The 27387-nt window shown below is 40.1% G+C and overlaps 1 protein-coding gene across 1 annotated transcript in view; it reads right to left on the bottom strand.

The window, feature by feature from the left end:
• PGM5 (phosphoglucomutase 5) overlaps window positions 1-27387 on the bottom strand; it is a 186644-nt gene that overhangs the window by 53064 nt on the left and 106193 nt on the right. Inside the window, exons 7-9 of the mRNA XM_023213229.2 lie at window positions 26505-26620; window positions 8572-8707; window positions 4376-4559 (exon numbers count right to left, since the gene is read on the bottom strand). Coding sequence (XP_023068997.2) covers window positions 4376-4559; window positions 8572-8707; window positions 26505-26620 — 436 coding nt within the window. The remainder of the gene's footprint in view (window positions 1-4375; window positions 4560-8571; window positions 8708-26504; window positions 26621-27387) is intronic.

Below are 27387 nucleotides of genomic sequence, written 5' to 3'. Positions count from 1 at the left end.
GGTGTGTGTGTGTGTGTGTGTGTGTGTGTCTGAAAGAGAGAGACAGAGAGAATAGCTGTATCCTTTTCTTGAACTGATATTCAATCAAATTAAGGATTCTGGTCAGGGGGAGGGTACTGATATTTCTTGAGCATCAGTTAGGTACTTGCCACTGTACCTGAGGCTTCGCATGACTTTCTCTTCAAACCTTCCCCATGATGCATGTGTGATAACTATCACTAGCTCCTCCCCTCAAGTTGAAGTTCAAAGAAGTTAAATAACATGCCTAAAATCACAAATCTAGGCAGTGACAAAGCCAGCCTTCAATCCTGTGTCTATCTGACTCCAACACAAGAGAATACTGAAGAGAACCACAACAATCTGCCTCCTGTAGGAAGCAGATACTTGGCAGTATTATGTCTCCTCTGAGCTTTGCTAACAGAGAGATGTAGTTCTGTTTCTCCGTATAGAAATAAAATCTCCTCCTATCTTAATTTTAAAATAATGCATAATATAGTAGGTTGTTTTAAAATAACAGTATTTTAAAATCACAAAGACATAATAACAAGGGTTAGCATCAAAGGTGTGGAGAAACTGGAACCCTCGTATACAGTTGGCAGGAATGTCAAGTGGTGCAATTACTTCTGAAGACCGTAGGGCAGTGCCTTTAAGGGTTAAACATAAGTTACCATTTGACCCAGCAATTCCACTCCTAAGTGTGTACCCAGGAGAACTGAAAACCTATCTCTGCACAAAAACTTGTAGATGGATGCCCATAGCAGCATTATAGTGAAAAAGTGGAAATACCTCGCATGTCCAACAACAAATGGATGGATAAACAGACTGTGGTACATCCATGTGATAGAATATTACTTGGTAATAAAAGGAATAAATTACTGATATATGGTACAACAAGGATGAACCCTGAAAACATGACACTAAGTGAAAGAAGCTAGTCATAAAGGACCATGTATTATATTATTCCATTTACATAAAGTGTCCCAAATAGGCAAATCCATACAGACAGAAAGATCAGGGGTTGCCAGGGGCTGGGGGTTGGAGGGATGTTGAAGGGAAGATGACAGCTGAAGAGCAAACATGTCTTTTCTGGGGCAATGAAAGTGTTCTGAATTGGTTGTGGTGATAACTGCACAACTCTGTAAATATACTAGAAACTGTGGAAGTATGCCCTTTAAATGAGTGAACTGTATGGTATATGAATTGTACCTCAATAAAGATACTATATATTTATATTTTAAAACTGTACCATGAGAAAAACAAATTATGCATTTGGTAGGCTGTCAATAAATATCCACTGAATGAATGCACTGAGGTACTTAATGGCTATTTTAGAACACTAGCTTATTTAAATTCAAATATGTCTTTTACATGTCTGCAGTGTGAAAAGTATGCTTATTTTGCACTATGTTACCTAAAGTGTGCCCCAGACTCAACTATCCCTGGGACTGAATGCTGATGAATGCTGACATCCTGAGAGGGTCTCCACAGCACTGCTATGCAGGGATTCCACCTCTACCCAACAGGACCAACTGTAGCAAAGGAATCATCTGCAACTTGCCAACAATGGGGATACTGCTAAGTATTAACTAACTGGTCTCTCATCACCCCCATTGAGCCAAACCCAGACCTGCAGAGAAGCTCTGGTGTGTCTCAGGACCACCAGCCAATGAAGATATCACCTGGGTCCTGGAATCTGGGGAAAGGAACAAAAATCTCCTTTCTTTACCAGAAAAATTCCCAGAGCAGATCCTGGTGGCATGTATCTATTTATAGCTACATTTGAGCTCAGAAGAGCAAAGAAGAGACTGGGGGAAATCAATATTGTATCAGTCCATTTTCATACCGCTATGAAGAAATACCCAAGACTGGGTAATTTCTAGCAGAAAGAGGTTTAATGGACTCACAATGATGGTGGAAGGTGAAGGAGGAGCAAAGACACGTCTTATATGGCAGCAGGCAAGAAAGCATGTGCAGGGGAAGTGCCCTTTATAAAAACATCAGATCTCATGAGACTTACTCACTACCACAAGACTGCACAGGAAAAACCCCTCCCCATGATTCAATTACCTCCTACCCGGTCCCTCCCATGACAGGTGGGGATTATGGGAGCTACAACTCAAGATGGGATTTGGGTGGGGACACAGCCAAACCCTATCACATACATTCCAGTGTAAAAATGAAAACCAACGGTCAGAGTTATTGAGGGGGAGGGGAAATGAAATAAATAGATGAACTGGAGATCCAGTTGAGGAATTGGCCTGATGTGAACAGTTAAAGAAAATCCAAGGAAAAGGTATCCAAACACTGAGTACACTGAGGAAGAGATAAGGTAGAGGAATACCGGATTAACAGCAAAACAAATAAGCTCAACAGACAAGCTTCTTGCAAGTAGATAAAATCCATAACTGAGTGCAGATTAGACCACTCCCTCAAAGGAATGGTTTCTAAGCCTTCCTTGTCAGTGAGCAAAAATATCCCAAGGATACTTTTAAAAACACATTATTTTATAGCTCTTGAATTCTACATCAAAATGAGACTTGGATCTAAGAAAAGTTTGTAAAATGGAAGTGGGAATGTGGCCCAAAACTGGAAAAGACCTATCCAGGGCACAGGGGCTCAAAGATGCCAGCTGAGCTCCTGACTTCACATCTCCAAGGACTGATTCATTGGTGTTATTTCAGAGTGAATTCAGTCCAGTCTACAAGCAACCTTCCTTGAATGAAACAAAACACAACAAAAGATATATTGTGCACCCCATACATAAAAGATAGCTAGGAGCTTTTGGGTATTTTATTTTATTTCATTTCATTTCTAAAGCAATTCTGTGAAATAGGTATTTTACAGATGAGGAAGAAACTATGGCTCAAATCAAGCAACTTTCCCAAAGCCACACACTACTAAGCAGTAGGGGTAGAATTTTATTCTGTGTTTTCTAAACTCTTACCCACTATTTTCTCTACTGCCCTGTGTATTTTCAAAGCGGGGTTGTAATCAATTTGTTGGGTCAGGAAAGGGCTTCTATAATGAAGGACTGGTGTTTTGATAGAGATGAAAGATCATCTAAGCTAACCAGAGAGAGAACTAAGCTAATCAGAAAGAGAATACTGAGATAGTAACAAGAGGCATTAGACTTTGGAGTATCTGCAAGTCAAGGGACTGTAGGACAAGGAGGACATAGGAAATACTAGTCAAATTAAAATAGCAGTAACTACCATTGTATGTAGTCCCAAAATATCTGCAGCTTTGACTTAACACTCTGTACTTACGAAGAATATATAAAAAGATAAGAATTTGAAAATTTTAGAATGGAACTTCTCTTAACATTGCTCAAGGTATGTTATTTAGACTGTAAACGTTAACATGTGCTTCCAGAAGGGTCAATATTTGCTATGGCCAGCAAATAAACCAAACTGAGAAGAGAAATAATCATAGTAGCTATCAACTTTGCTTACACAATTCATAAAGACAAGACCTTAATAGAAGCTGCAGTTGATTTACCTACTTATCTATGATGCTTAGTCTGAACTGCATGTCTTCCTTTTGGGTTTTCTGGGTACCAAACCCACCCAGCTAAGCTCCTGTGATTTTTTTTTAGTGACATAAGGTAATAGAAAGTAAAATATCCCTGTACCTGGGGGCCCCAAGGACAGGGATCTTTAGTTCTTGGTAACTTTTCTGAATCCGTCACCAATAATGGCCACCACATACAAGCACCTGCAGCTACAAACATTTCAGAAGGAAATACTGGGTCTGTATTTATTTGACATATTGGTCTATCCATTACCAAGTGGAAAGAATACTGGACATAGAGTACTCATGTTATTTTTGTTGTTGTTGTTTGGTTGGTTTTTTTTGTGTGTATGTGTATGTGTGTGTGTGTTTGAGACATGGTCTCACTCTGTCTCCCACGCTGGAGTACAGTGGTGTGATCACGACTCACTGCAGACTCAACCACCTGGGCTCAAGCGATCCTCCCACCTCAGCCTCCCAAGTGGCTAGGACTACAAGTGTGTGCTACCATGCCCAGCTATTTTTATTTTTTATGTTTTTTGGTAGAGATGGGGTCTCACTTTGTTGCCCAAGCTGGTCTCGAACTCCTGAGATCAAAAGTGATCCTCCCACCTTGGCCTCCCAAAATGCTGGGATAACAAGCATGAGTCACTGCGCCTGGCCAGAGAAGGCCCGTGTTCTAATCTACCCTGTGCACTAACTTGTTAGGTGTCCTTCATCAAGGGCTTTCTTCTTTCCTGGCTGCAGAGTTTTCATCTATAAAGTGAGGTCATCTTAGATCATCCCTAAGGACCTCTTCAGTTCTAGGACATTTTGGCCACTGGTTCTGCCTGATAACCTGTCTTAGTGATTTCCTAGCAAGTACCTGTTTCTTGGTCACAGTGCCATCCACAGGGTCCACGTATTCAAAGCTATCCGTCTTCGCCACACTGTAGACATGGCTCCCCACAGCAAACTGCTGGCCAATGAAGGATTTGTCTGTGACCAGGGCCTCCAGGTCCCTCATGATATAATATGTCGTCTTGGGATCCAACCCCTCATAGTCAAACCTGGTGAGGACACAGGAGGAACAGAAACCTAATCAGAGGACCAGCAACTGGGTGGCCCGCTTACAGTCATCAAATCATTGGTTCTGTTTTCAGGGAAGGACAGCACAGAAATGCACCTTCAACTGATCTCCCCTCCTCCATCTGACCCTTATAATCCATTCTCCATACAGCGGCCAGAGTAATCTTGTAAAAATCAGATCATGCCACTTTCTATTGAATCCCTCTATAAATTCCCATCACATTGAGAACAAAACTCAACACCTTAACCTCGATCTATCAGGCACTGTGGGATCTGCCCTTGCCCACCTCTTTGATTCGACTTTGTTCTGTCTTTTTACCCTTGTTCACTGACTCCAGCCACACTGGCCTCTTCTCCAGTGCACATTGACATTGCACCCATTCCTGCCTCTGGGCCCTTACGCTTGCTGTGTGTTCCCTCTACCTTGTACATTCTTCTGCCACCTCTTCAAATACCAGGCTCATTCTCTCCTTCCATTCTCAAACCCATTGTCACCATTAGAATGTGACCTTCTCTGACCATCTAAGGCAGCTTCCCCACTCTGTCTTCTTCTCTCATCACCCTTTATATTTTCTTTTGGTAGTTACCCCAAACTGTATGTAGTTTGTTTTTATATTTGTTTATCTATTCATTATCTGTCTTTGGCCACCAGAATGTGAGCTCCAGGAGGACAGATGCCTTAGCTGTCTTGTTCTCTGCTACTTCTGGTACATAGTAAGTTCTATGTAAGTAGAATGGAATGAAAAATGGGAGAAATGGAAGGAAGGAAAGAGAGAAAAAACAAGGTAAAAAGAAAGGGAGAAGGGGAACTGAGCATGCTATAGAACTCTTGGAAACTTGGAAGACATGTCGCAATTGTTCCATTCAAAAAAGACCTCCTAGCCAAGAGTATCAAATGTAACAATGGGACTGGAAGTCAATTAGGAAAAAAACGACTGAAAATAATACCAATTGCATTTGTCATTGTGGGGTTTAAAATATGATGATGTATACAAAGAGTTGGCACAGTGCCAGGCACTGGTGCTGAAAAAAGCTAACTACTTTTATTTGCCATCACTACCATAAAGAAACTATATTTTACAATGTCAGGTGGTCTTGGCTGAGACCTAATGGCACACCTAGAAGTGTCTGTTTAAGAAGGAAGCCATAGGAGGGGCAGCTGCACCCAAGTCACTGTGGAGGATCTTACATTTGGGCTTCCTGTAGCATAGAAAAAAGGATGTGAGTTCTCAGAGTGAACTGGAAGAAGGAAGCTCTAAATAGTTGTTACTACTTTTTTCCACTTAAAATCTTTTAAGACATCCAGTAAACATCAGCATATTAGCCAAGATGCAAAATATGGAATAATACCATGTCTAGCAATGGGTCCCCTGCATCTATATCCCTTTCTTTTATTCGCTTCCTCCTACACAAGGTGTTTTTTTCTCAGCCTCAGATGGATAAAAAAGGAACTCCCTCAGAACATTCTTTTTCAGCAGTGCATATATTTTGAGACTCCAGTGACTTTAAAGGTAGACATTTGGGGAAGATAGAAACCTAACCAAGGAGAAAGGGGCAGGAAGACAGGAGAAGAGAGTCTAGCAGGAGATAGAGAGGCATTGAAAGAGATTCAGGAGTTGAAAAAAATCCACTAGTATGATAGATCACGTTCAGTCTAGGGTTGAGAATCATCAGATTCGTTTGCCCAAACGTTCACCTTCATATACAAGCAGGATCTAGCACTGCCTTCCACCCCCAAATCCCTATCTGACAACTACCAATAACAACACACTTTCAAGGAAGAAACTCTGAAATGGAGGATTCCTTCTGGGGTCTACTCATACAAGGAAAATAATCTGGAAGATTTTCTCAGATATTCAGGCTCAGTATTAGTTAAAGTGAAATTGTTTTATTATTTTCAGCCTGCCAAGAAAATTGTCAAGCAAGGAATAATTACATTTCCCAAGCACCTTTTAATTTGCCATTTGCTGGGGGTTGAAGAAAATGTTTACCTTTCATTCTATGTATTTTCTCCTCCCTTTTTCTTTATCTCTGTGATCTTTTTGGACAGAAATCTGAAACATAACTCAATGTCCTCGAATAAATTAAATCTATCACATATTATTCTCTAATATGGTATTTGTTATGAAGAAGTAATTATCGTGTAAGCTCTTGGCCACAAAAAATAAACTACATTATAAATACAGTTATCATAACACCGATTATTCAAGACACCAGCTGAAACCTAGATAATCATTCCACAAATTATGAGGAACACATCTCTGATTTAAAGCGGTCTCACTAGGTCAGAGGTTGTCAATTATAATGTATTTTGTCATGTTGGACTTTTTGGAACAGCGTCATGCAACTGAAGAATGTCATCTGCCAATTAACTCTTGGTATGCCAAGAAAAAAAAACACACACACACGAATCAGGGGGTTTTGGTACTTGTTAGAAATAATGATGAGTAAACCAAGTTTCTACCTGTCCTGAGAATTCATTTTTTATGATACACTGAATAATTTGAGGTGTTTTGCAAGCTATCACATCCCCAGCTTTCTTGACTAAATGGGAACTAAGAATATGATGTCATTGTTGTCTACATCTCCCAGAAGGTTGCAATCTCTTTGATTTAACGAGTACAATCATGGGCTTCTTTATTCTCTGATACACATCTAAGTAAAAGGCTTCTTAACAGAAGAAATAATCACCTTATAAGGGAAGCCTAAAGCTCTCTTTCTGTCCCTTGAGCTCTTGAAACACAACCAAACATTCAAAGTAGTTAACTATTCATAAACAAAGCAAAATGAGTCACAATCTTTGTTTTTAATACAGAGTCTCTGAGACTATCCAAGGATTCCCTTGCCCCACCTCCAAGTTCTTTACAGTTAAGATCGTTTCCTACTCCCTCCTCCTAACCCATGGCTTGGTTCTTGTTATGTACACATATCTAGCATACCTAGGTTCACACTCCTAGCAAATAACCACACTTCCAGAATACTCTTACTTTCATTTACTTAAACAACAGGAAAGTGACATAGACCCCCAACCCTAAGTTCCTACTCACTGATGTTTCCTTTCCTTCCTTCCAAAATAATGGTTTCCTTTTCTGTACTTCTTTTCCCCCGTTTTTTTGTTTATTTGTTTTGTTTTTTGTTGTTTTTGAGATGGAGTCTCACTCTGTTGCCCAGGCTGTAATGCAGTGAGTGGTACAATCTCCACTCACTACAACCTCTGCCTCCCAGGTTCAAGCGATTCTCCTGCCTCAGACTCCCGAGTAGCTACAGGTGGGCACCACCAAACCCAGCTACTTTTTGTATTTTTAGTAGAGAAGAGTTTCACCATGTTGGTCAGGCTGGTCTCAAACTCCTGACCTCAGGTGATCCACCTGCCTCGGCCTCCCAAAGTGCTGGGATTACAGGCATGAGCCACCATACCCGGCCTGTACCTCTTTTCATGAGGATAAAACTTTAGCAATATCTGGGGCTCTTGAAACATGAAGTTCCTTCAAAGGGTGCCAGCTCAGGCATCTTGGACATTGAACCTGATTATTGGTGAGGAGGTAAGACAGAGGTAGAGAGAGGATTATGAAAGCCCCCCAACCTGTCACAGCTTCTGTGTCTGCCTTTTTTACTTGATAAATATGGATGGAAAACCAACAGGAAATGCCTCTGGTTTGACTGCATGACTCTCATAGCCATGATAGTAACCAAGTAACTTTTCAAAGCTCTGCAGTTCAGAGTTCGTCTTGAGATGGACATCTACCTTATAAGCATTGAAGAAAAGATTACAGAGTGATGTCACGAGGAGAAAGGAAATTGGTGCCTTCCAGCTTGGTAGCCTTTGACACCATCCCCAACCATCTATAAGGGGTGATTCAGCTTCAGCCTCTGTGTTCCTCAGATCTTCTGGGAAGATGCCTCCTTTCTAAGGTTCTAGCCCATTAGTTTTAGAAACCTGTTCTAGGATTAGTTCTTCAGGGTCTATACAGAGACCCTTCCCCTTCTCCTCACCTGCAATAGTAGTGGCGGCCAAATTTGGCCCAGTGATCTCGGACAATTTCCTCCACACTCTGCTTCTGGGCAGCAATAATGGAGAGCCAGACCAAGACAGCCCACAGGCCATCCTTCTCTCGGAGGTGGTCAGAGCCTAAGGGTGAAAGAAAAATTCTACTGAGGATTCATTTGTGGGAGCAAAGCAAAAGCTAAATGAACTAAGAAGACCAGTTAGCAATTGAGTGTTATGTAGACATCATCACCTCTTTATTTTCTTCAAAGCACTTGTCCTTATTTGATGATTTAATGTCCTTATTTAAATGATTGGATCTATTTATCCATTATGTTAAATATGTGTCTCCTAATACATTTGCATTTCTGAAAAATATGCAACTGAAATTCAAATAAAATAATAACAAAAAGTAAAACTTGGATTCTGAAGGAATCAGAGAGCCAAGCTGACATCTCATTAGCCCAATGAGATTATTCATTTATTCAGTAAATATTTGGTGACCCCTACAATATATCAAGCATTGTTCTACATCTTGGGGTAAAGCAGTGAATAAGATACTTCTTTACTCATAAAGTTTGAATCCAAGTAGATGGAGTTAGGTAGAGAAAGGCAAAGAAAAGTAGATAAGGGAACAAGATGCATCAAATAAGGACAAGTGCTTTGAAGAAAATAAAGAGGTGATGATGTCACAGAGCATAACAGCACCAAAAGCTGCTTTACCTAAGGTGGGCTGGCGGTCCCCCCAACCAACAGATATGTCCCCCTGGAACCTGTGAATGTGACCTTGTTTTGGGAAATACTCTTTGCAGATATAATTAAGTTAGGAATCTTGAGGTGAGATTATCTCAATCTCATCTGGATTATCCAGGTAGCACCTAAATACAACGATAAATGTTCTTATAAGAAGAGGAGAAGACACAGAAGAGGAGAAATACAGACGGGCAAGCTATATGCAGATGGAGGCAGAGATTAGAGTTATGCCGCCACAAGTCATAGAACGTGTGGAGCCACCAGAAACTGAAAGAGGCAAGGGGAATCCTCCTCTACAGCCTTCCAAGGAAGCATGGTCCTGCCAACACCTTGATTTTAGACTTCTGGCCTCCAGAACTATAGGAGAATATATTTGTACTGCTTTAAGCCACCCAGTTGGTGGTGATTTGTTATGACAGCCCTAGGAGATTAATACAGATAGTTAGGGTTTGCCCCCACTGAGGTAATGGCATCTGAGCTGACACCTGAGAAGGAGTTAGCCACGCCAAGATCTGGGGATGACATATTCCAAGCTAGGGCACCGAAAAAGCAAAGTCCCTGAGGTAGGAATGAATAGAGAAGCTAAATCCCACAGCTATTCATATAGAAAGTGTTAGAAGCAGTTCTTATTGCATCATGCACACAAATGAAGACTGCAGTCTAAATGACCAGTTTCCTGTGCAATGAGAACCCAGAAGAGTGTGTCACAGGCCCATTTAGGTATCTGTTAGCCAATTATAAGCTCTCTCTGAAGTGAATAAAGCCCTGAATGGAAAGAAATGTGTTGTATTGTGAGACATGTGGTATTCTGGCGAAAGCTTTAGAATTAGGGCTTAAGCCAAATTGCTGCCTCACAGATGTGTGGAAAGTTATTACAAAGTCATTAATTCCCCTGAGCCTCAGCTTCTCATTTGTAAAATGGGGACCCCATCACCCATTTTGCGGCACTGTTGTATCAACTTAATCAAGTTAAGAGGACAAGCTCTAGAGTTAGATTTCTCATGTTCTAATCCTGGCTCAGTCATTTAGCTTTGTTTGCAGTATTGATCTGTAACCTATGGACAATAACATCCCCGACGCCATGGGGTTACTGTCAGGATTAAGCAAGTAAATATGCATAGATGTTTAGAACAGTGACTGGGATATCAAACATTCTTGCTGTTGATCTTGTTGGTGATTTTAATAAAGCTGTGTGCATTACCGCAAGGTGCTGATTCCTCAATACATGCTTTCAGAAATTGTTCTTGGTTATTCATGTAATTTTATCCTCTAACTCTAGCAATAGTAACATCTTAAGAAACAGGACTGGGTCCATGGGGTGGACCTTCTTGCAGCAGGGCAATGAGAATGGACAACAGTGCTCTTGGGTTTCGGAACTATGAAACGTACGTAGAAAATATGAAAACCGACAAGGGAGACCCAGTGGCACAGAGCTGTTTAACCCCTGAAAATGGGATCAAACAATACTTAAGTCAAACATCTTTGACAACTTCTAACTAAAGCTACAGACCATTTATCGTGCTTGTGACATTTATGGTGTTAAATATTTTTTCTCAATAAGGAAAACATGCAAACCTGAGGGTGGCCATGAAGGTACTAAAATCAATAAGAGAAAGGGTCAGGTTTTTAGTTCTTCCTATACACTGATCAAGGGTCTGCTAATGGCACTGCTGGATGTCCAGTTGTGGTTGACTCTGGGTTAACAGGACCCTGGGCATTAATCATCACACCATCAAGTGTCTTTAGTCTCATCCAGTGAATTCTTCACACTGCTACAAAAATGGAAGAAGTTTGGAAGACTGAGTTAGCTCCATGGCCAACTGCCAAAAAACAAGGCTAGGAAACCCTGCCCAGTGGGATCATTTCAAAACCTTTTGTCCTTTTATAGCTGAAAAAAAAAATCACTTTTATTTACTGGCTAGAGAAAAATACCCTTTTGTTCTAAAACGTGGGCTTTGCGTACCTTCGAACTCCAGCTGGATTACATTACCTAGAGATAGAACCATTAGATGCTGTTAAATCTGTGAGATAAGATGTCATAATTTAGTGCTAGAGGGACATAAAGTTCTTTTAGTTGGATAAACAAAAAAAAAAAAAAAAAAAAAACCCACCTCAACATTTGTAGCCAATTGCATAGTAAATTGTGAGTTGGCTTGAATATCCTTGCCTCCAAGTTAAACATTTGCCAAGGTTAATAAGGGGCTGATGATGAAGTAAAAGTAACAATGCCCTTTAGAGTTCTTTGAGTTTGGGACAGAGACATTAATGATGCTTCAATTACACAGATGTTTTCACTGGATGATTATAGTGTACTTTGGAGTGGGTTTGGGGGCTATAACTCTCCTTTTAAAAAGCCTTTCAGGCAAGTGAAGGCTAATGCTATATCAGTGACAGGCAGATTAAACAAGAAATGCCAGAAAGCACAAAGGCATCAAACGGTTTTCTAAAATCCCACTATAAACAGAGTAAAAATGGGAGTAGAAATGCTCACGATATATATATAACAGGGATAATAGGCTGGATATTTTTTAATGTTTTCATAAGTCAATAAGAAAAAGAGAAACCTCAATGGACAATGGCATGAAAGGGCACAAGCATGCAATTTTCAGAGGAAAATACTAACAGTCAACATTGGAACAAAAGTTCACCCTCATTGTGGTCGAAGTAAAGTATGTAAAATGGGATACCATCTGGGGCCTGTCAGGTTAGCAAAAGTTGGACGGGGGAAGAGTTAACTTGGCAATAATGATCAATAGTCTTTAAAAATATCATTCAGCTTTCGACCCAGCTATTTTATTTCTTAAGTCATAGGACATTCAATGAAGTAGATAAAAGGATAAAGAAAAATTGGAAAAATATTGTTGTTTTATTTTTCTGAGACACGGTCTCGCTGTCACCTGGGCTGGAGTGCAGGGGTTCGATCATGGTTCACTGCAGCCTCGACCTCCCAGGCTCAAGTGATCCTCCCACCTCAGTGTCTCTAGTAGCTGGGACTCTAGGTGCACACCACCATGCCTGGCTAATTTATGTATTTACTTTTTTAGAGGTGGGGTCTCACTATGTTGCCCAGGCTTAATTGTTGAACAATAGGATCATTGTACAAAATTTATTCAAAACCTTGTGTGTAGACAAAATAAATCAAATAAGAATCTTTGGTAGCACAGAAAACCATGTTTATTCAATTCTTTTTATTTTATTTTATTTTTATAGTTTCAGGAGGTACAAGTTCATGGATATTCTGCCTAGTGGCTTAGTGTATTTATCACTTAAATAGAAAACATTGTATCCAATAGGTAATTGTTCATTCCATTTTAATAAATGAAAAATCAGTTTACTAAAAAAGAATATTCAGTATATTTTTATAAAAAATATGTGTATATGTATGTGCACAGGTAAACAGAAGAATATTCACCAAACTGTTAACATGGTTATTATCTCTGAAGTGGTAGAACTGCAGATGTTTTTCCTTTCTTTCCTCCTAAATATTTTCACAACAATGTATTATTTCATAAGAAAAAAATAAATTTTTAAAGTTGTTAGCCGGGCACGGTGGCTCACACCTATAATCACAGCACTTTGGAAGGCTGAGGTGGGTGAATCACCTGAGATCAGGAGTTCGAGACCAGCCTGGCCAACATGGTGAAACCTCGTCTCTACTAAAAATACAAAAAAAAAAAAAAAAAAAAAAAAAATTAGCCGGACATGGTGGCAGACACATGTAATGCCAGCTACTTGGGAGGCTGAGGCAAGAGAATCATTTGAACCCAGAAGGTAGAGGTTGCAATGAGCTGAGATCACACCACTGCACTTCAGCCTGGGCAACAAGAGTGAAACTCCATCTCAAAAAATAAAAAAAAATAAAATAAAATTGTCAATGGTACATAGAAATTCACATTTAAAACATGCCTTTTCTAGAGTCATATAGTTGGGCTCATCTAGTATGTTTTTTTTTTTTCTGATTGTCTTCTTTTGCTTAACAGTATGCATTTACGGTTCCTTCATGTCTTTTTATGGCTTGAGAGTGCATGACTTTTTAGCACTGAATAACACCAGCACAATTTTTGAAGCTTGCTGCCTGGCTCAGGACATTGCAGGGAGAATGTACCCATATTTCCAAAGCTGTAAGTACCACTCACCTTGCCTTTCTCATCCAACCTAGCCCAACCCAAAGCCCATGCAACCTTACTCTGAGCAGCCCTGAGAAGCAGCCAGTTCCACCCACACACCAGAAAGAGGGCGCTCAGCTCTTCTCTGCCATAACTCCAACAAAAACTGGTACAAAAAAAGAAGGCCTTTTTTTTTTTTTTTCTAGAGAAATATCACTGTTCTCCTCCACCCAAATTAAACTTTGAATTTTCTCTATCTTCAAAACCATGCTATGTGAGCTAGGCAGTACACTAGTAAGTATATTGCCCTCACAAAAGAAAAGGAAAAATAAAGAGAATGCTCAATCATCTTAAAGGTGTTTTCTTCACATGGAAACACCAGTGTGGACACAGCTCAATAAAGCATCACATGCATTACTAACAGATCAAGCCACTACAGCTGAAACTCAGATAAGGAAATTCTAAATTTGTCAATTAGGAAAAATATAAGTCAATTTGCACCTGTTGCCAACTCCAAGTTGTAACATAGGTTAACAATTTTCAAGTCTGCACTGCACATTAGAATCACCTAAGGAACTTTTAAAAAATACCAGCTCTCAGGTCTCACCTTGAATCAGTAAAATAAAAACTTGTAATGATGGGGCTCAGGCATTGGTATTGCTTTTTTAAAAACTCCTTGGGTGATTTTCACAGGCAGCCAGGCTTGAGAGCCACTTGCTTCAGCAGAAAGGCACCGACCCTATGCATTCTCATGTTTGGGGCAGATTGCCTGGTGCCTCTTCCTCTTTTTACCTGAATGTGGTGCTAAGGAAAAGCAGCCATTGGTCTCCCATTTAATGCACGGCTCTGGCCTTGCTAACATGAGGGTTCTCACTGGAGTAAGCTTCAGTATCAAGGTCACTCCTTGCCATTTTCATCTGGAAAACTGAGGACCTTGCCAGCTTTGGAATGACCAGCTCATCCTGGTTTGCATGGGATTTTCCCACTTTTAGCACATAAGGTCCCACATCCCACCAAACTTCTTAGGCCTGGACAAACCAGGATTGTTGGTCATACAATAAGAAAGGCCACTCACTCAAAGAGGTTCCTGATTATTTTTGAAGCACAATTACAAGGAGGATAAATTCCACTCTAAGAAGAAAGCAGCAAGGCACCAGACACTGTGCTAGGGGATTTTATGCATCTATTATTTAATTTCCATAATTTGATAGCCCCCTTTTACAAATAAGAGATTGAGCTTAGGTCATCTGTATGAGGTCACACAGCTACTAAGTGGTAAAAAGAGGGTTCCAAGTTGGGCAATTTGGCTCCAAAGCCTATGCACAACTGCCACTGAATTATCCCAGCAATGCTGTGACCCTCGGGAGTTGCAAGAAAGCAGGTAAAGCATCCTATGTGATGAGAGCTGGGGCAGGCTTTCTAAAGGACAAGCTGCAAATTTTCCCTGTATTTCTCCAGTTTACCTTTTTTTTCATTTAGAAATGGTTTTCATTAATTTGCAGTGAAATTCTTCTCATCCTTTTTCAGCTACTCAAGACAAAACTTTGTTTTTGAAAAATAGTGGACTTACGAGGTTGAAGTGGGATCACTCTTTTTGGGTGGATCTGAGATTTGAGAACATGCTACAGAATTGTGATGGAGATAGATCGATCGGTAGTCTGATAGATTGATTTTCATTTCTCAAAACACTTATGTTCAGATCTTTAACATCAGGCAAAAAAGCAAGGCTCACTGAAAAAAAAGTCACCTTCTGTGCTTAAAAAAACGTTCTTAAATGTACCAATGTTCATCAACTAGAGAACAAAGCTCTCCTGCACGTAAGTGTGTCAGAGCCAGGTGTGAGCGCAGAAGAGTCAGACAGCAGCAAAGGACACATCCTGTGCTGTGGGCAATGTGGCTCCCAATGAATAATTCTATGTCACAACACATTTAATAAGTAAAATAATAATAAATAGTGTTTCACACAAGGCTGATAATCCTGACCACAGCAACACCCTATAAACTCCCTGAGGGAAGGGCCTGTGTCTGAAATTACTCCTCACTCTACCCTGGGCTGGCTCATAGAAGGTGTGCAGTAAATGTTCATTGAATGAATAAATGAATGCCTCTCTAGTATGTAGTACATTTAATTCATCAGATTTGCTCCTCACTAAGGGTAGCTAGTTAGAAGCAACCTGAAATATCATGATGGAAGAAACCTACAGATCATCCCCTCAGACGAAGTTGTCTCGCAGTGAGGAAATTGAATCCCAGAGAAGCTAAGCTGTTTGTCCAAGAGAGGGGGAGTCAAGATGGAAGCTGGGTCCCTTAACCTCTCATGCCGGGGTGTTTACATGACACCATTCTCCCAAGTCACCTGGCATTCCTTCCACCTTCATCCAAAAGAATAACCAGGAGGGGACTGGCGAGGGTGGGAAATGACTCATTAGCATGACCTGAAAATAGCAGCAGCAGATACTGTGAAGCCAGCAAGGTAGGGTTTGAATTGTGGCTCACCCAGTGTGACCTTGGCCAATGGCTTGACATTCCTCCCTAAACCTCAATGACTTCATCAATAAAATGGGGTCATTAGGGTTCCTACCCCATCATTGTGAAGAAGACTCTGAAATAAAGTACAAGCAGTGCTAGGAATTGTGTCTATCATTTAGAGGCATCAAGCCATCCATCTCAGAACAGGGAGCACATTAACCATATCATGGCCAGCCAGCTGGCACACTTCCCTCACAGAGCATACCAGCATGTTCCTAACTCATATATCCCAACTCACTTTTTGTTTTTTTGTCACCAAGGCAGATGGGAACAACAGGACTCTTTAAGAGTTGTCTTTTTCTTTTAGATGGAGTCTCACTCTGTCACCCAGGCTGGAGTGCAATGGCACGATCTTGGCTCATCACAACCTCCACCTCCTGGGTTCAAGCGATTCTCCTGCCTCAGCCTAGCTGGGATTACAGGCAACTGCCACCACGCCTGGCTAATTTTTGTATTATTAATAGAGATGAGGTTTCACCACGTTGGCCAGGCTGGTCTTGAACTCCTGACCTCAGGAGTTCACCCTCCTTGGCCTCCCAAAGTGCTGGGATTACAGGTGTGAGCTACCACACCCAGTCTCTCTCTCTCTTTTTTTTTTTTAAAGAGACAGGGTCTTGCTATGTTGCCCAAGCTGGCCTTGAACTCCTGGCCTCAGGCAATCCTCCTGCCTCAGCCTCCCACATAGGCACAAACCACCATACCCCGTTTAAGAATTGTTCCTTGACAGGTCATACACTGAACCAAAAATCTCGCCAGTGGCTTTTAAGGTTGAAGACCTGTCACTTCTACAGTCACTATACTGTGTTCTCAGTGGGGCCACCTAGTAACTAGTAGTCTCCTAGAATGCAGATTGGGAAGCCTCAAAGCACAACTTTAGGGATTGTATCTAAATCCCAAGGGACAGTTCTCCTTGTTAAAAGTCCCTTACTAGACACTGGGAAAAGAACCCCTTAGTCGGTTTGGAAGTCTTCAGTCTCTGACCAAGGGCCATGATGTCCCCGTCAGTACCAGGATACTCTGGTCAGTACAGATGTGGTCTCGGAAGCCCCACTCCTTTGTTTCTGCTCCACAATTAGGTGTCACACAACATTCCGTCTTACCACTTTTCGTCAGCTTGGAGGATTAATAGAAGGATCGATGGAACTGGGACCATTGAGACTCCAAGAAAGGGATCTCAGGTAATGGAGACATTCTTCCAATGCTAAGTGAGAGCTCTGTTTCCCGGCACAGGTGTTGATCATTCACAGAAGATCCAGAAGGGAGTTTCAATTTTCTGGCTTTATAAGAAGGCTCACGGGATGTCAATCATAGCACCTCTGTGCTCTGGCCCAGCCTAGATTGAACTGCATACATGCACTCAGACTGTTTCAAATAGCCCCACAGAGAAACTGCTCATCTAGCACTGATAACGCTGTCATCATGGCCTCCTAACCCCACATCTGCAACCCAGCCAAATTTATACACACTGGCAACAAACAAGAAAAAGAAGTGCAGTAGGACCTCAGTAATCTGAAATGCATGGCTATATGGCCTCTTTCTCTCTCCTAGGGACTAGAGTCGGCAGATGTAAAAACAGACAAATGTAGAGGGAATAACCATCCAGATAGGCAATGGACTAAAGTTTTCCTATATTTTACCTTTTGAAGACATAAAATAGTAAATGTAATAATTGTATAAATAAGAGACAGTTAAACTTATTCAGTGTTTGTGCAACAGCACTACTGTGAACCCAATCTTCAGTTAGGATATACATCATTCATATGTGAAATATAAATGAAGAAAGAGGCGTGGCCCTAAACATGTTACAAACTCTACAACTCTCAGGGGAAATAAAATGTTCATTCACAAAGTAACTGGAGAATAATAACATAAACCATAAGACAATAAAGCACAAAGTGACCATGCTAAAGTCAGTAAGAATTTGGTGCATACAAAAGATCACTAAAGCTGGAACCTAGCCCACTGTTGAACATGGCTATTTCTGTTATTGTCAACAACCACAGGCATAAGAAATAAACAAGTTAATACAACAAATTATAAATACTTTAAAATCTGTTTATTAACACTAGTTTCAGGAAGGGAGATCTTCCTAGAAGCATGTTGTTAGCTATTAGTTTATGCTGATGATTATAATGATTGAGAATATTTAAAAATTATATTTTATATAATTCTAATTTTATCACTCATAACATTTCTCCCCATCCCTTTCCAAATAATCTACATTTGTGTGATTTTGTTTTATAAACCTTCCCAAATCTTGGGATACCCAAACACCCAGATCTTCAGAAACACATCCATTTAAGGATGACAAAAAGATAACTACTAGTAATGCAAGGAAGAAATGACAAAATGAAGATTCTTTGTTTCTTCCTTCTACCCACCTACCTTCCATTCATCTTTCCAGCCTTCCTCCCCTTCTACCGTTCATCCTTCTATCTTTCCACCCATCCTACAACCATTTACTTAGGGCTGAACATTTATCAAACAAATAGAGCTGAACAAGATAGACATGGGCCCTGTCTTCAGGGTATTTACAATATTGGCAAGGAATCCATGCATGGAAGCATCCAGCAAACCTCAGAAGACTGGAAAGATACTCAGGAGTCCTTGTGACACAGAATACACACATACTCGGGGCCTCATCTTGTGCAAGAAATTGCGCACATGTGAAAACAGTCAACCTCAAGAGCACCAGGCTGTACTCAGAGTTCACAGTGGAAAAATTTGGTGTGACAAGTATGGACAACTCATGCTAATGCTAGGAGCTCTGGATTCAATTCCAAATTTCTAGAAAGAGATGAATACATACAAAAGGTACATACTAAGTGCTTATAAAAAAACACTATTATTTTTGTGAAAGACTCAACAAAATACTTACTTGGAAAAAATAAACATTGTTACATCACTTGATTTTTGTCAGCAAATTTGTATGACTATTGACATTAGTTTTTAAAGAATACATAGTCAAAAGTAATAGTGGCTGGCATGGTGGTTAATGCCTGCAATCCCAGCACTGTGGGAGGCCAAGGTGGGTCGATCACTTGAGGCCAGCAGTTTTAGACCAGCCTGGCCAACATGGCAAAATCCTGTCTCTACTAAAAATACAAAAATTAGCCAAGGGGTGATGGTACACACCTGTGGTCCTGCTACTTGGGAGGCTGAGGCATGAGAATCACCTGAACCCAGGAGGCAGAGGTTGCAGTGAGCCAAGATAGTGCCACTGCCTTCCAGCCTGGGCAACAGAGCAAGACTGTATCTCCAAAGTAATAATAATAATCATACTGAAGATGGTAGCCAGGCTTGGAGATCTTCCAGACATTCACAGAGAACGATTCTTCAGTATTACCTGTGAGTATTAACACAGCTCTGGGCTGTGACAATTTATATATTCCCAAAATGGTATGACTTTTGATATATGGAAGGAAGTGATAATGATGGAAACCAATAGAACATTTTTAACAAATCCCCCCCAAAACTTCAAAGTTTTTGTTTTATCAGATCTTAATGTTACTGTTTTAACACAGTATGTTTTTGTGTATGGGAACAAGCCCAGATTTCTTCAAATTTGGAACTTTAGAGGAGTAGCCAGAATGCCATTTAGATGAACAATCTTCTTCTATTTAAGTCTGAGAATTGACAGAACGTTCTCCTTTTCCCTTGTAAAGCAGTTTTCTGAGACCCTTCCCAGGAAGTGGGTACATACCTGGTCCCAGCACAAAATATGACTTGGCTTCTTAAGTGACCTTGGTTCTTCAACAGAGCAAGAAATGCAGGCTTCCCATTTTCCAGGACCTGGAGCTTTCCAAGGGAGAGAAGTCCCAGCACTGACACCTGTCACCAGCTTATGACCTTGGCAAGTTCTGAGGGCTCAAGATGCTGGCAGGAGAAATTTTCACTCAAGATATATCTTTCTTCTTTTGAATCTATCCTTGGGTAAAAGCTTAGCATTCTCAGCCTGAGGCAGATCTGTATTTTGAAGCTTTCTTGGCATGAAACTACACAATTCTGGTTGGTACTCAGTTCCATTACCCAGGGATGCTGGAGAAAAGCCTTCAGTTGAGAAAGCTTGAATCAATTTTAGAAGTTTCCCCCCTGTACTGAGGCTAGAATCTTCCATCTCTCCTCCTGTAGTTAGCTCATTTAATTCTGAAAACCATATCCCAAGATGGAGAGCGCCTATGATCAGCTGACTTTTACAGGTTGTGAATAAGGGTCAGAGAGGCCACATGGCTTGTCTATAAATTGTAGGCAAGGGTCTCAAATATGGGTCATCAGCCTGACATTCCTGTGCCTTTGTACTGCCACCTCCAAACCTGGTGTGGCATCTCAGCACATTCTTGCTACTCATTCTCATGAAAAGCAAAACTACTGGTTTTCCCTTAAGCAGTGTTTTCTATTCCTGACTGCACATGGGAATTACTTGAGGATCTGTATTTAAAATGCAGGTTCTCAGGCTCCACGTTGCCAGGGATTCAAAGTGGGGGTAGGGTGGAAAATTTGCATTTTTAATAACCTTCCCTTGTGATCCTATCACAGCCAGTTCAGTGCAGTAAGGAAGCTCAGTGCAAGAGCAGAATAAAGCCACTTTCTCTTTCCAAGGCTGGGTGGCCTAACTCCTTCACACTCGATGGGGCATTTACTGCTGAGTGTAGGAGAGAGAGAATTAGTCATTGTTTTCATAGGAGAGACTAATTAGCACAGTGGAAAGTGGCATACACTTTAGGGCAGGGGATTTGTCTTTAATTTTTTCTTTTTTTTTCTTTCTTTCTTTTTTTTTTTTTTTGTCATAGTCTCACTCTGTCTCCCAGGCTGGAGTGCAGTGGTGCGATCTCAGCTCACTGCAACCTCTGCCTCCCGGGTTCAAGTGATTCTCCTGCCTCAGATTCCCAAGTAGCTGGGGTTGCAGGTGTCTGTCACCACACCTGGCTAATTTTTGTATTTTTAGTAGAGACGGGGTTTCATCATGTTGGCCAGGCTGTCTCAAACTCCTGACCACAAGTGATCTGCCCACCTCTGCCTCCCAAAGTGTTGGGATTACAGGCATGAACCACCACACCCGGCCTGTTCCACTGTAATTTAATTCAAGCGGAGAACTTTTCCAAGCTCCATGGCACTGAGTGAGTCACTTAACCATGTCCTGGGCTTGGGGACTTTATCTTGTCTGTCAAAGCAGCCTAAAGTCACTTTAACCTGCAGAATGGCAGAGAAGGCAGTATTTTAAAGCCTTATACACTGAAAACTCTCTTGTGCTCCTTTAAAGGAAAATGATAGATAACTATGAATTGAGAGACTTTTAAAACTACCTTCAAGCCCAGCCTATGTGTTGCAATCAGCATAGCTGTCTAAAAACAAAGCTTGCTGCAGTGTCTGTAAGCAGATCTCCCACCATGCAGAATGTGGCATCCTATTTCTGGTTGACTCAAGTCCCAGTATCTAAGATGCACAGGCAAAGGGCTTTAAGAATTGCCCCCTCACCTGTATTTCCAATACTACTTTTTGAAACTTCCTCCTCTACTCTACCCTATACATCAAAGGTCAGCAAACTACAGCCCACGGGCCAAATCTGGACTTAATTTTTTGTAATTATGTTTTATTCAAACACAACCTTGCTCATTTGCTTATGTGTTGCCTATAATTGCTTTTGTCCTACAATGACAGATTTCAGTAATTGTGATGGAGACCTTTGTCTCACAATCTGTGGGCCTCTTGGCCCCCAAAGCCTAAAATATTTACTATCTGGCCCTTTATGAGAAAAGTTTGTTGACCTCTGCTATAGAACCAGTCTTTTTAGACTTTTTTGACTAAGACCTACAATGAATACATTTTTCCATGCAATCTGCTATACACATACATGCATGTACGCATATTTACATGCACACATGAACATTTCAAAAACAGGATCTTTACTGCATGAAATGAACATGTCCCCATATTCCCTGCTCTCCCACCTCTATTCCTCCCTGGACATCACTCCCTGGCAAGACCTTGCTCTTTCCTCTCTATGTGTACATCCACTGCCCCAATCCTTCTGTAAGCACTCATTTAACTTCCATCTCTCATAAAGTGTGCTTCAAATCTCCAGCCCAAAAGCACTTTCTCCTTTTGTCATCTCCCATAGCACACTTTCTACTCCTCAATTGCGGTGCTTCAAAGTTTCTGCTTTGTAGAGCAACCATCTATGCATCTTTCTTTCTCTCTCTCTTTCTTTCTTTTTAGACAGTGTCTTGCTGTGTCACCCAGACTGGAGTGGCATAGCTCATCACAGCTCACTGCAGCCTGGAACTCCTGGGTTCAAGAGATTCTTCTGCCTCAGCTTCCCAAGTAGTTAGGACTACATGTACATGCCACCACCTGGCTATTTTTTTTATTTTCTGTAGAGATGGGGTCTTACTTCGTTGTCCAGGCTGGTCCTAAACTCCTGGGCTCAAGTGATCCTCCCTCCTTGGCCTTCCAAGTGCATCTTTCTTATATGCCCTAAAGTGCTCAGAAATTCGGAAGGGTGTGGTGCTGAGCATTTTGTATTCTACACACCGTCCAACACAATGCCTGGTACTGTGTCAGCACTGAATAAATGTTTATTGAATTGAAATAGGCAAATATTTATCACTAAAAGCATAACATGGCTTACACATGGAATGTTTATCTCTTTAATTGGAAACTGAAAGTCTATAATATATTATAAACACTTAATAAATGCTTACAAAGACAGAGAAAAAGGATAACTTGTACTTACCATTTTTCATTCCAGTTTCTAGATTTATTTTACTAACTAGTGGCAGAATTATTGTATATGATATATAATTTCTAATTTTTTGAGTTACAGTCACTGGTCTAAGCACACCAAAGAGGAAGGAAATCACTCTATTTGTTAGGGCCCCAGCAGAAAAAGGGTATACTAGTTTTGGCTGTTCAGAGCAGAGCTACCATCTGCATATCCTGAATTTAGACAGTAGTACTTGAGAAAGCTTGATATGGTCTCTTTTTGTCCCAGGAAACAAAGATGTGTGACATCTCTCATGTACTATTAATTGTAGTATTGGTAGGGTCCAACTGATCAGTGTAAGAAAAGAAAACATCCCAGGAAAAATTCCTTCATGAAGCCCAGCATGACTTGAAATACTCATTATGATCATTTAGAGTGAATTTGTTATAATCTGTTTAAGCAGGATCCATAGGACTTATTCTCAGAAATTCAAGTATGAGTTAATACCAGGAAATCAATTATGATATTTCATTATATTCATATAACAAAAAAGAAAAAACATATTAATATATCACTAGATTCTGACAAGGTGCCTGATAAATCCAGCAGTGATTTCTAACAAGACTGTAAGTAAATAGGAATGGGAACAATAGTCTATATAAACATGATAAAGATTTTACCAATATTAAAAAGCAATCATCAAAACAGATGGTAAAATATTAATACTAAATCCATTGCCACTAAAATTAACATTTTTTTACTTATTATTTTGAAGATGATAGCCACTGAAATAAGATAAGAATATGAAATAAAGGGTGTATGTATGTTCTCACTTATAAGTGGGAGCTAAATGATGAGAACTGATGAACATGAAGAAGGAAACAACAGACACTGGGATCTACTTGAGGAGGAGGGTGGGAGGAGCGAGAGGAGCAGAAAAGACAACTATTGGGTACTGGGCTTAATTCCTGGGTGATGAAATAATCTGTACAACAAACACCTGTGACATGAGTCTGCCTATGTACCAAACATTCACATGTACACCTGAGGAAAGAAAGAGAGAGAGAGGGAGGGAGAGGGGAAGGGTTGTAGATATTAGGGGAAAAACAAGAAAAATATTTTATTCATAGATTATATGACTGTATATTTTAAAATCCCAAGAGAATATAGAATTTTTGGAAAAAATCCACTACAATTAATATGATAATTATATTAATAATTACTATAATTAGAACGAAGGAAGATGCAAACCAGAGAAAAAGCATATTAATCAATAGCTTCTCTTCATACAAACATTAAGCAAATTAGAAAGGAAAATTAGGACAGTAGCATCAAAATCAAACAATTTTAAAGCTCTACAGGAAATATGACCCAGTTTCTTCAATGAATAAATAATAACAGCAAAATGTAAAGAAGAGAAATGTAGATTAAAAGAGACTTAAGAGACATATCAGCCAATTACAATGTAAGATCTTTTAGATCCAATTAGAACAAACTGTTAACGGGAAGGGGGAAGATGAAGATAGAGGAAATTATTAAGAAATTACTTTCGGAATTCCACTTGTGTACTTCTCTTTAGGATATGGAAATCAGTAAGAGAAAGCTATTCCCGTCCTAGCAATGGTAAAAGTCCAGGAAATCTCAAACATGGTAAGTTTTCTTGAACTCAGAGATCTGAGATAACAAGACAGTCAAGTGAATTCCAAAGAGAAGCCACTCCAAGGAGAGACAGATCCTGAAAACTCTCTCAGCTTTAGCAAAGCACAGGAGAAAGAAGAGGCTGCCATAAAAAGCAGATAATAAGAAATCATGTAAGAGTTTAAAAAATTCTTAAAGGCCTAGTATAGGCTCTCACATTACTTTAAAATCACTTGGGGTCCCAGGTACAAGGGGCACATTTTCAAGTTCTTTTCCACAGATCTCCACTGGGTCAGCACAAAAAATTAGGAACAAAGAGGGAAACTTGGTGGTACAGGTATGCAAGCAATGATCAGCTGCCGCCGGGAGACAAGCATGAAGCCCTTCTGCTCCTCAAAACCCTTCTCTCAAATGAAACAAACGCTTTATGCTCCTAGGTGTACACGCTGAAAACCTTCTCATCCCTAGGTCCAGAAAAAGATCTATTGTCTCTGAGAGATGGGCAAAAGTAAGAACCCTTCTACCTCTGGGGAGAGGGTATGAAATCTTGTGCTCAGAATCCTGCACCAACACTAGTCAGAGGTCAGTGCTACCAGGGAAGGTTTAAGAGCCTGGAGATAGAAGTCTATTTTGTGTCACAGACTTGCAGTCGCTCCTGAAAACTAAGGGTGAAATAGGACCACTTAAAAACCTCTCCAGTACCCTTCCCCAGTTCCAGTACCCAGTAAAAATATGCCACTGCTGGGGGAATTTGAAACCTGTGGTTCACTGAAGGTTAAAACAGAAACAGTAAAACCCAAATCCAGTTCACCGCTTGACTAGGTTAACTTAACCTTCCACACTAATTGCCCCAAAAAAGAGTTGTACCCATTTCTAGGCATAAATACAACTGACCTGAATATCTACTGTTCTTATCCACATATCATTCAGCATTCAGTAAAAAATTATGAGATCTACAAAAAGCAGGAAAACCCTAACCCTTGTCAAGAGATAAAGCAATCAACTGAAGCAAAGTCAGAGAAGAACCAGAGATTGGAACTATCAGACAGGGTGTTTAAAATAACCATATCTAATATGTTAAATGAGCTAATGAAAAAGATAAGCAATTACATAAACAGATGGGGAATTTCAGAGAACTGAAAAATATTTTAAAAGAGTCAAAGATAAATGCTAAAAAAAAAAAAAAAAAAAAACCAGCATCAGAGATGAAGATTTCCTTCAACAGGCTCATCAGCAGATTGGACACAGCTAAGGAAAGAATCAGTGAACTAAAAGATGTTCCAACAGAGATGATCTAAACTGAAACACAAGAAGAAAAAAGGGGAGAAATAAATCAGAATAATGAAGGCAAGAGCTCATTTGTAATTGGAGCCTCAGAAGGACAAGAGATGAAGAATGGGGAAGGAGAAATATGTGAAAAAATTATAGCTGAGCATTTCCTAAAATTAATGAACAACAAACGACAGAGCCAAGAATTCAAGAGAACCCCACACAGAGTTAAACACATACATGCGTACACCCCTAGACATATCATTAATATAATACGACTTTTGAAAATCAAAGATTAAAACAAATTGAAGTCAGCCAAAGGCAGGAGATTTTGGGCTACTTTACATACAGAGGAATAAATATAAAAATTAAATCCAACTTCTTGGAAATGATACAAGCCAGAGAACAACTGGATGACATATTTAAAGTATGTAAAAAAAGAAAATGTTTTTAATATTTTAGGTGTGATAATGGTACTGTGGTTATGTGTTTTGTCTGAACAAGAGCCCTTATATTTAAAGATTCATCTTGAAATACTTATGGATAAAACAATAAGCTACAGAGGATTGCTTCACAATAATCAGGGAGGAACATTCCCCTGCGGATAAGGTTAGACATAAAGGGAGATTGACCACAAGTTTATGACAGTTGAAATGGAAGTGACAGGAACATGGGGATTCAATACAATATTCTCTCTACTCTTATACACTTTAAAGATTTCCATAATATAAATTTTTAAAGAAAGAGAAATTTCTAAAAAGAAGAAACAAAATGGACAAAAGAGGTAAGCATGTCACAACACATACTCTACTAGGTTTTTCTGACTTTTTTGCCTCTACTTAACTGTTCCTCTGTAATTCACAGAAAGTTCACAAGTCTCCAAACTAAGATCACAAAAAGCTGCAGCCACCCTCCCCAGTATCATCAACCCAACGAAGCCTACCAGTGCCAAAGCTCTCTTCCCCACACAGATTGCACCGTCCTGAGTCCATCAGATTTGAGAAGAATCTCCATCCAGCTGGGGTCTCATATACAGGGACCTTCATTGATTTGGCCACTCTGAAAAACGAAATTTGAGAAGAGTTGCTTCATATACCTCATTTTCAGTTTTTTCTCAGCAGGGGAAGTCTTTAGGATCTACTAATTCCATAGCTAGATTTCAGAACAACTTGGGTAGTGTTGACAGATTTCAGGATATCAAGTCGTAAGTTAGAAAATAATAAATAACCCATTTCAATGGTTCTCAATTTTGCTTTCTCCACCATATAGAAAATATTAAGTTAATATACAGAATATTTTTTACATTTGTTTCATTTTTATACATTTTTCTTTATCTTTTTGGAAAGAGTCCACGTGGGGATATCAGAATCTAAATTAAGAGGGTATTTGGGCACAAACTCTTTGCAATATTGTTTAACAGTATCTACTAAAGATGAACTTACCCATATTCTATGAACCAGAAATTCAACTCCTAGAAATTACTAATGACGTGTAGCGGACACTGTGATGTGCTGCTCAGATTTACCCCAACCACACCCACCCACCTGCTCCCCAGTGGACACATGCGTACACACACACACACTTTAGACATTTTAGGATGAAAATATGCATTCTACCAGCTACTAGGAATGCTGATTGCTGACAGCTCGCAGATGTGGCCCCTATTCTTTGCCAAAGAGAGATGTCTCACCCCAAATCATGTTCCCATTCCTGGGTTAATCCACATTCAGTGACTGGTATAAAGGGTTGTATAAAGACCTGGCCTCCTTGCCCCAATTTTGCACAACTCTAGAGGGCCATTTCAGCTCCAGAGCTCCCACAGGTTC

This window comes from Piliocolobus tephrosceles, chromosome 14, assembly GCF_002776525.5.
Source record: "Piliocolobus tephrosceles isolate RC106 chromosome 14, ASM277652v3, whole genome shotgun sequence".
NCBI classification, from domain to species: Eukaryota; Metazoa; Chordata; class Mammalia; order Primates; family Cercopithecidae; genus Piliocolobus; species Piliocolobus tephrosceles.
Note: the sequence above shows the minus strand (reverse complement) of the source record. Positions and strands in the feature narration are given on the sequence as shown.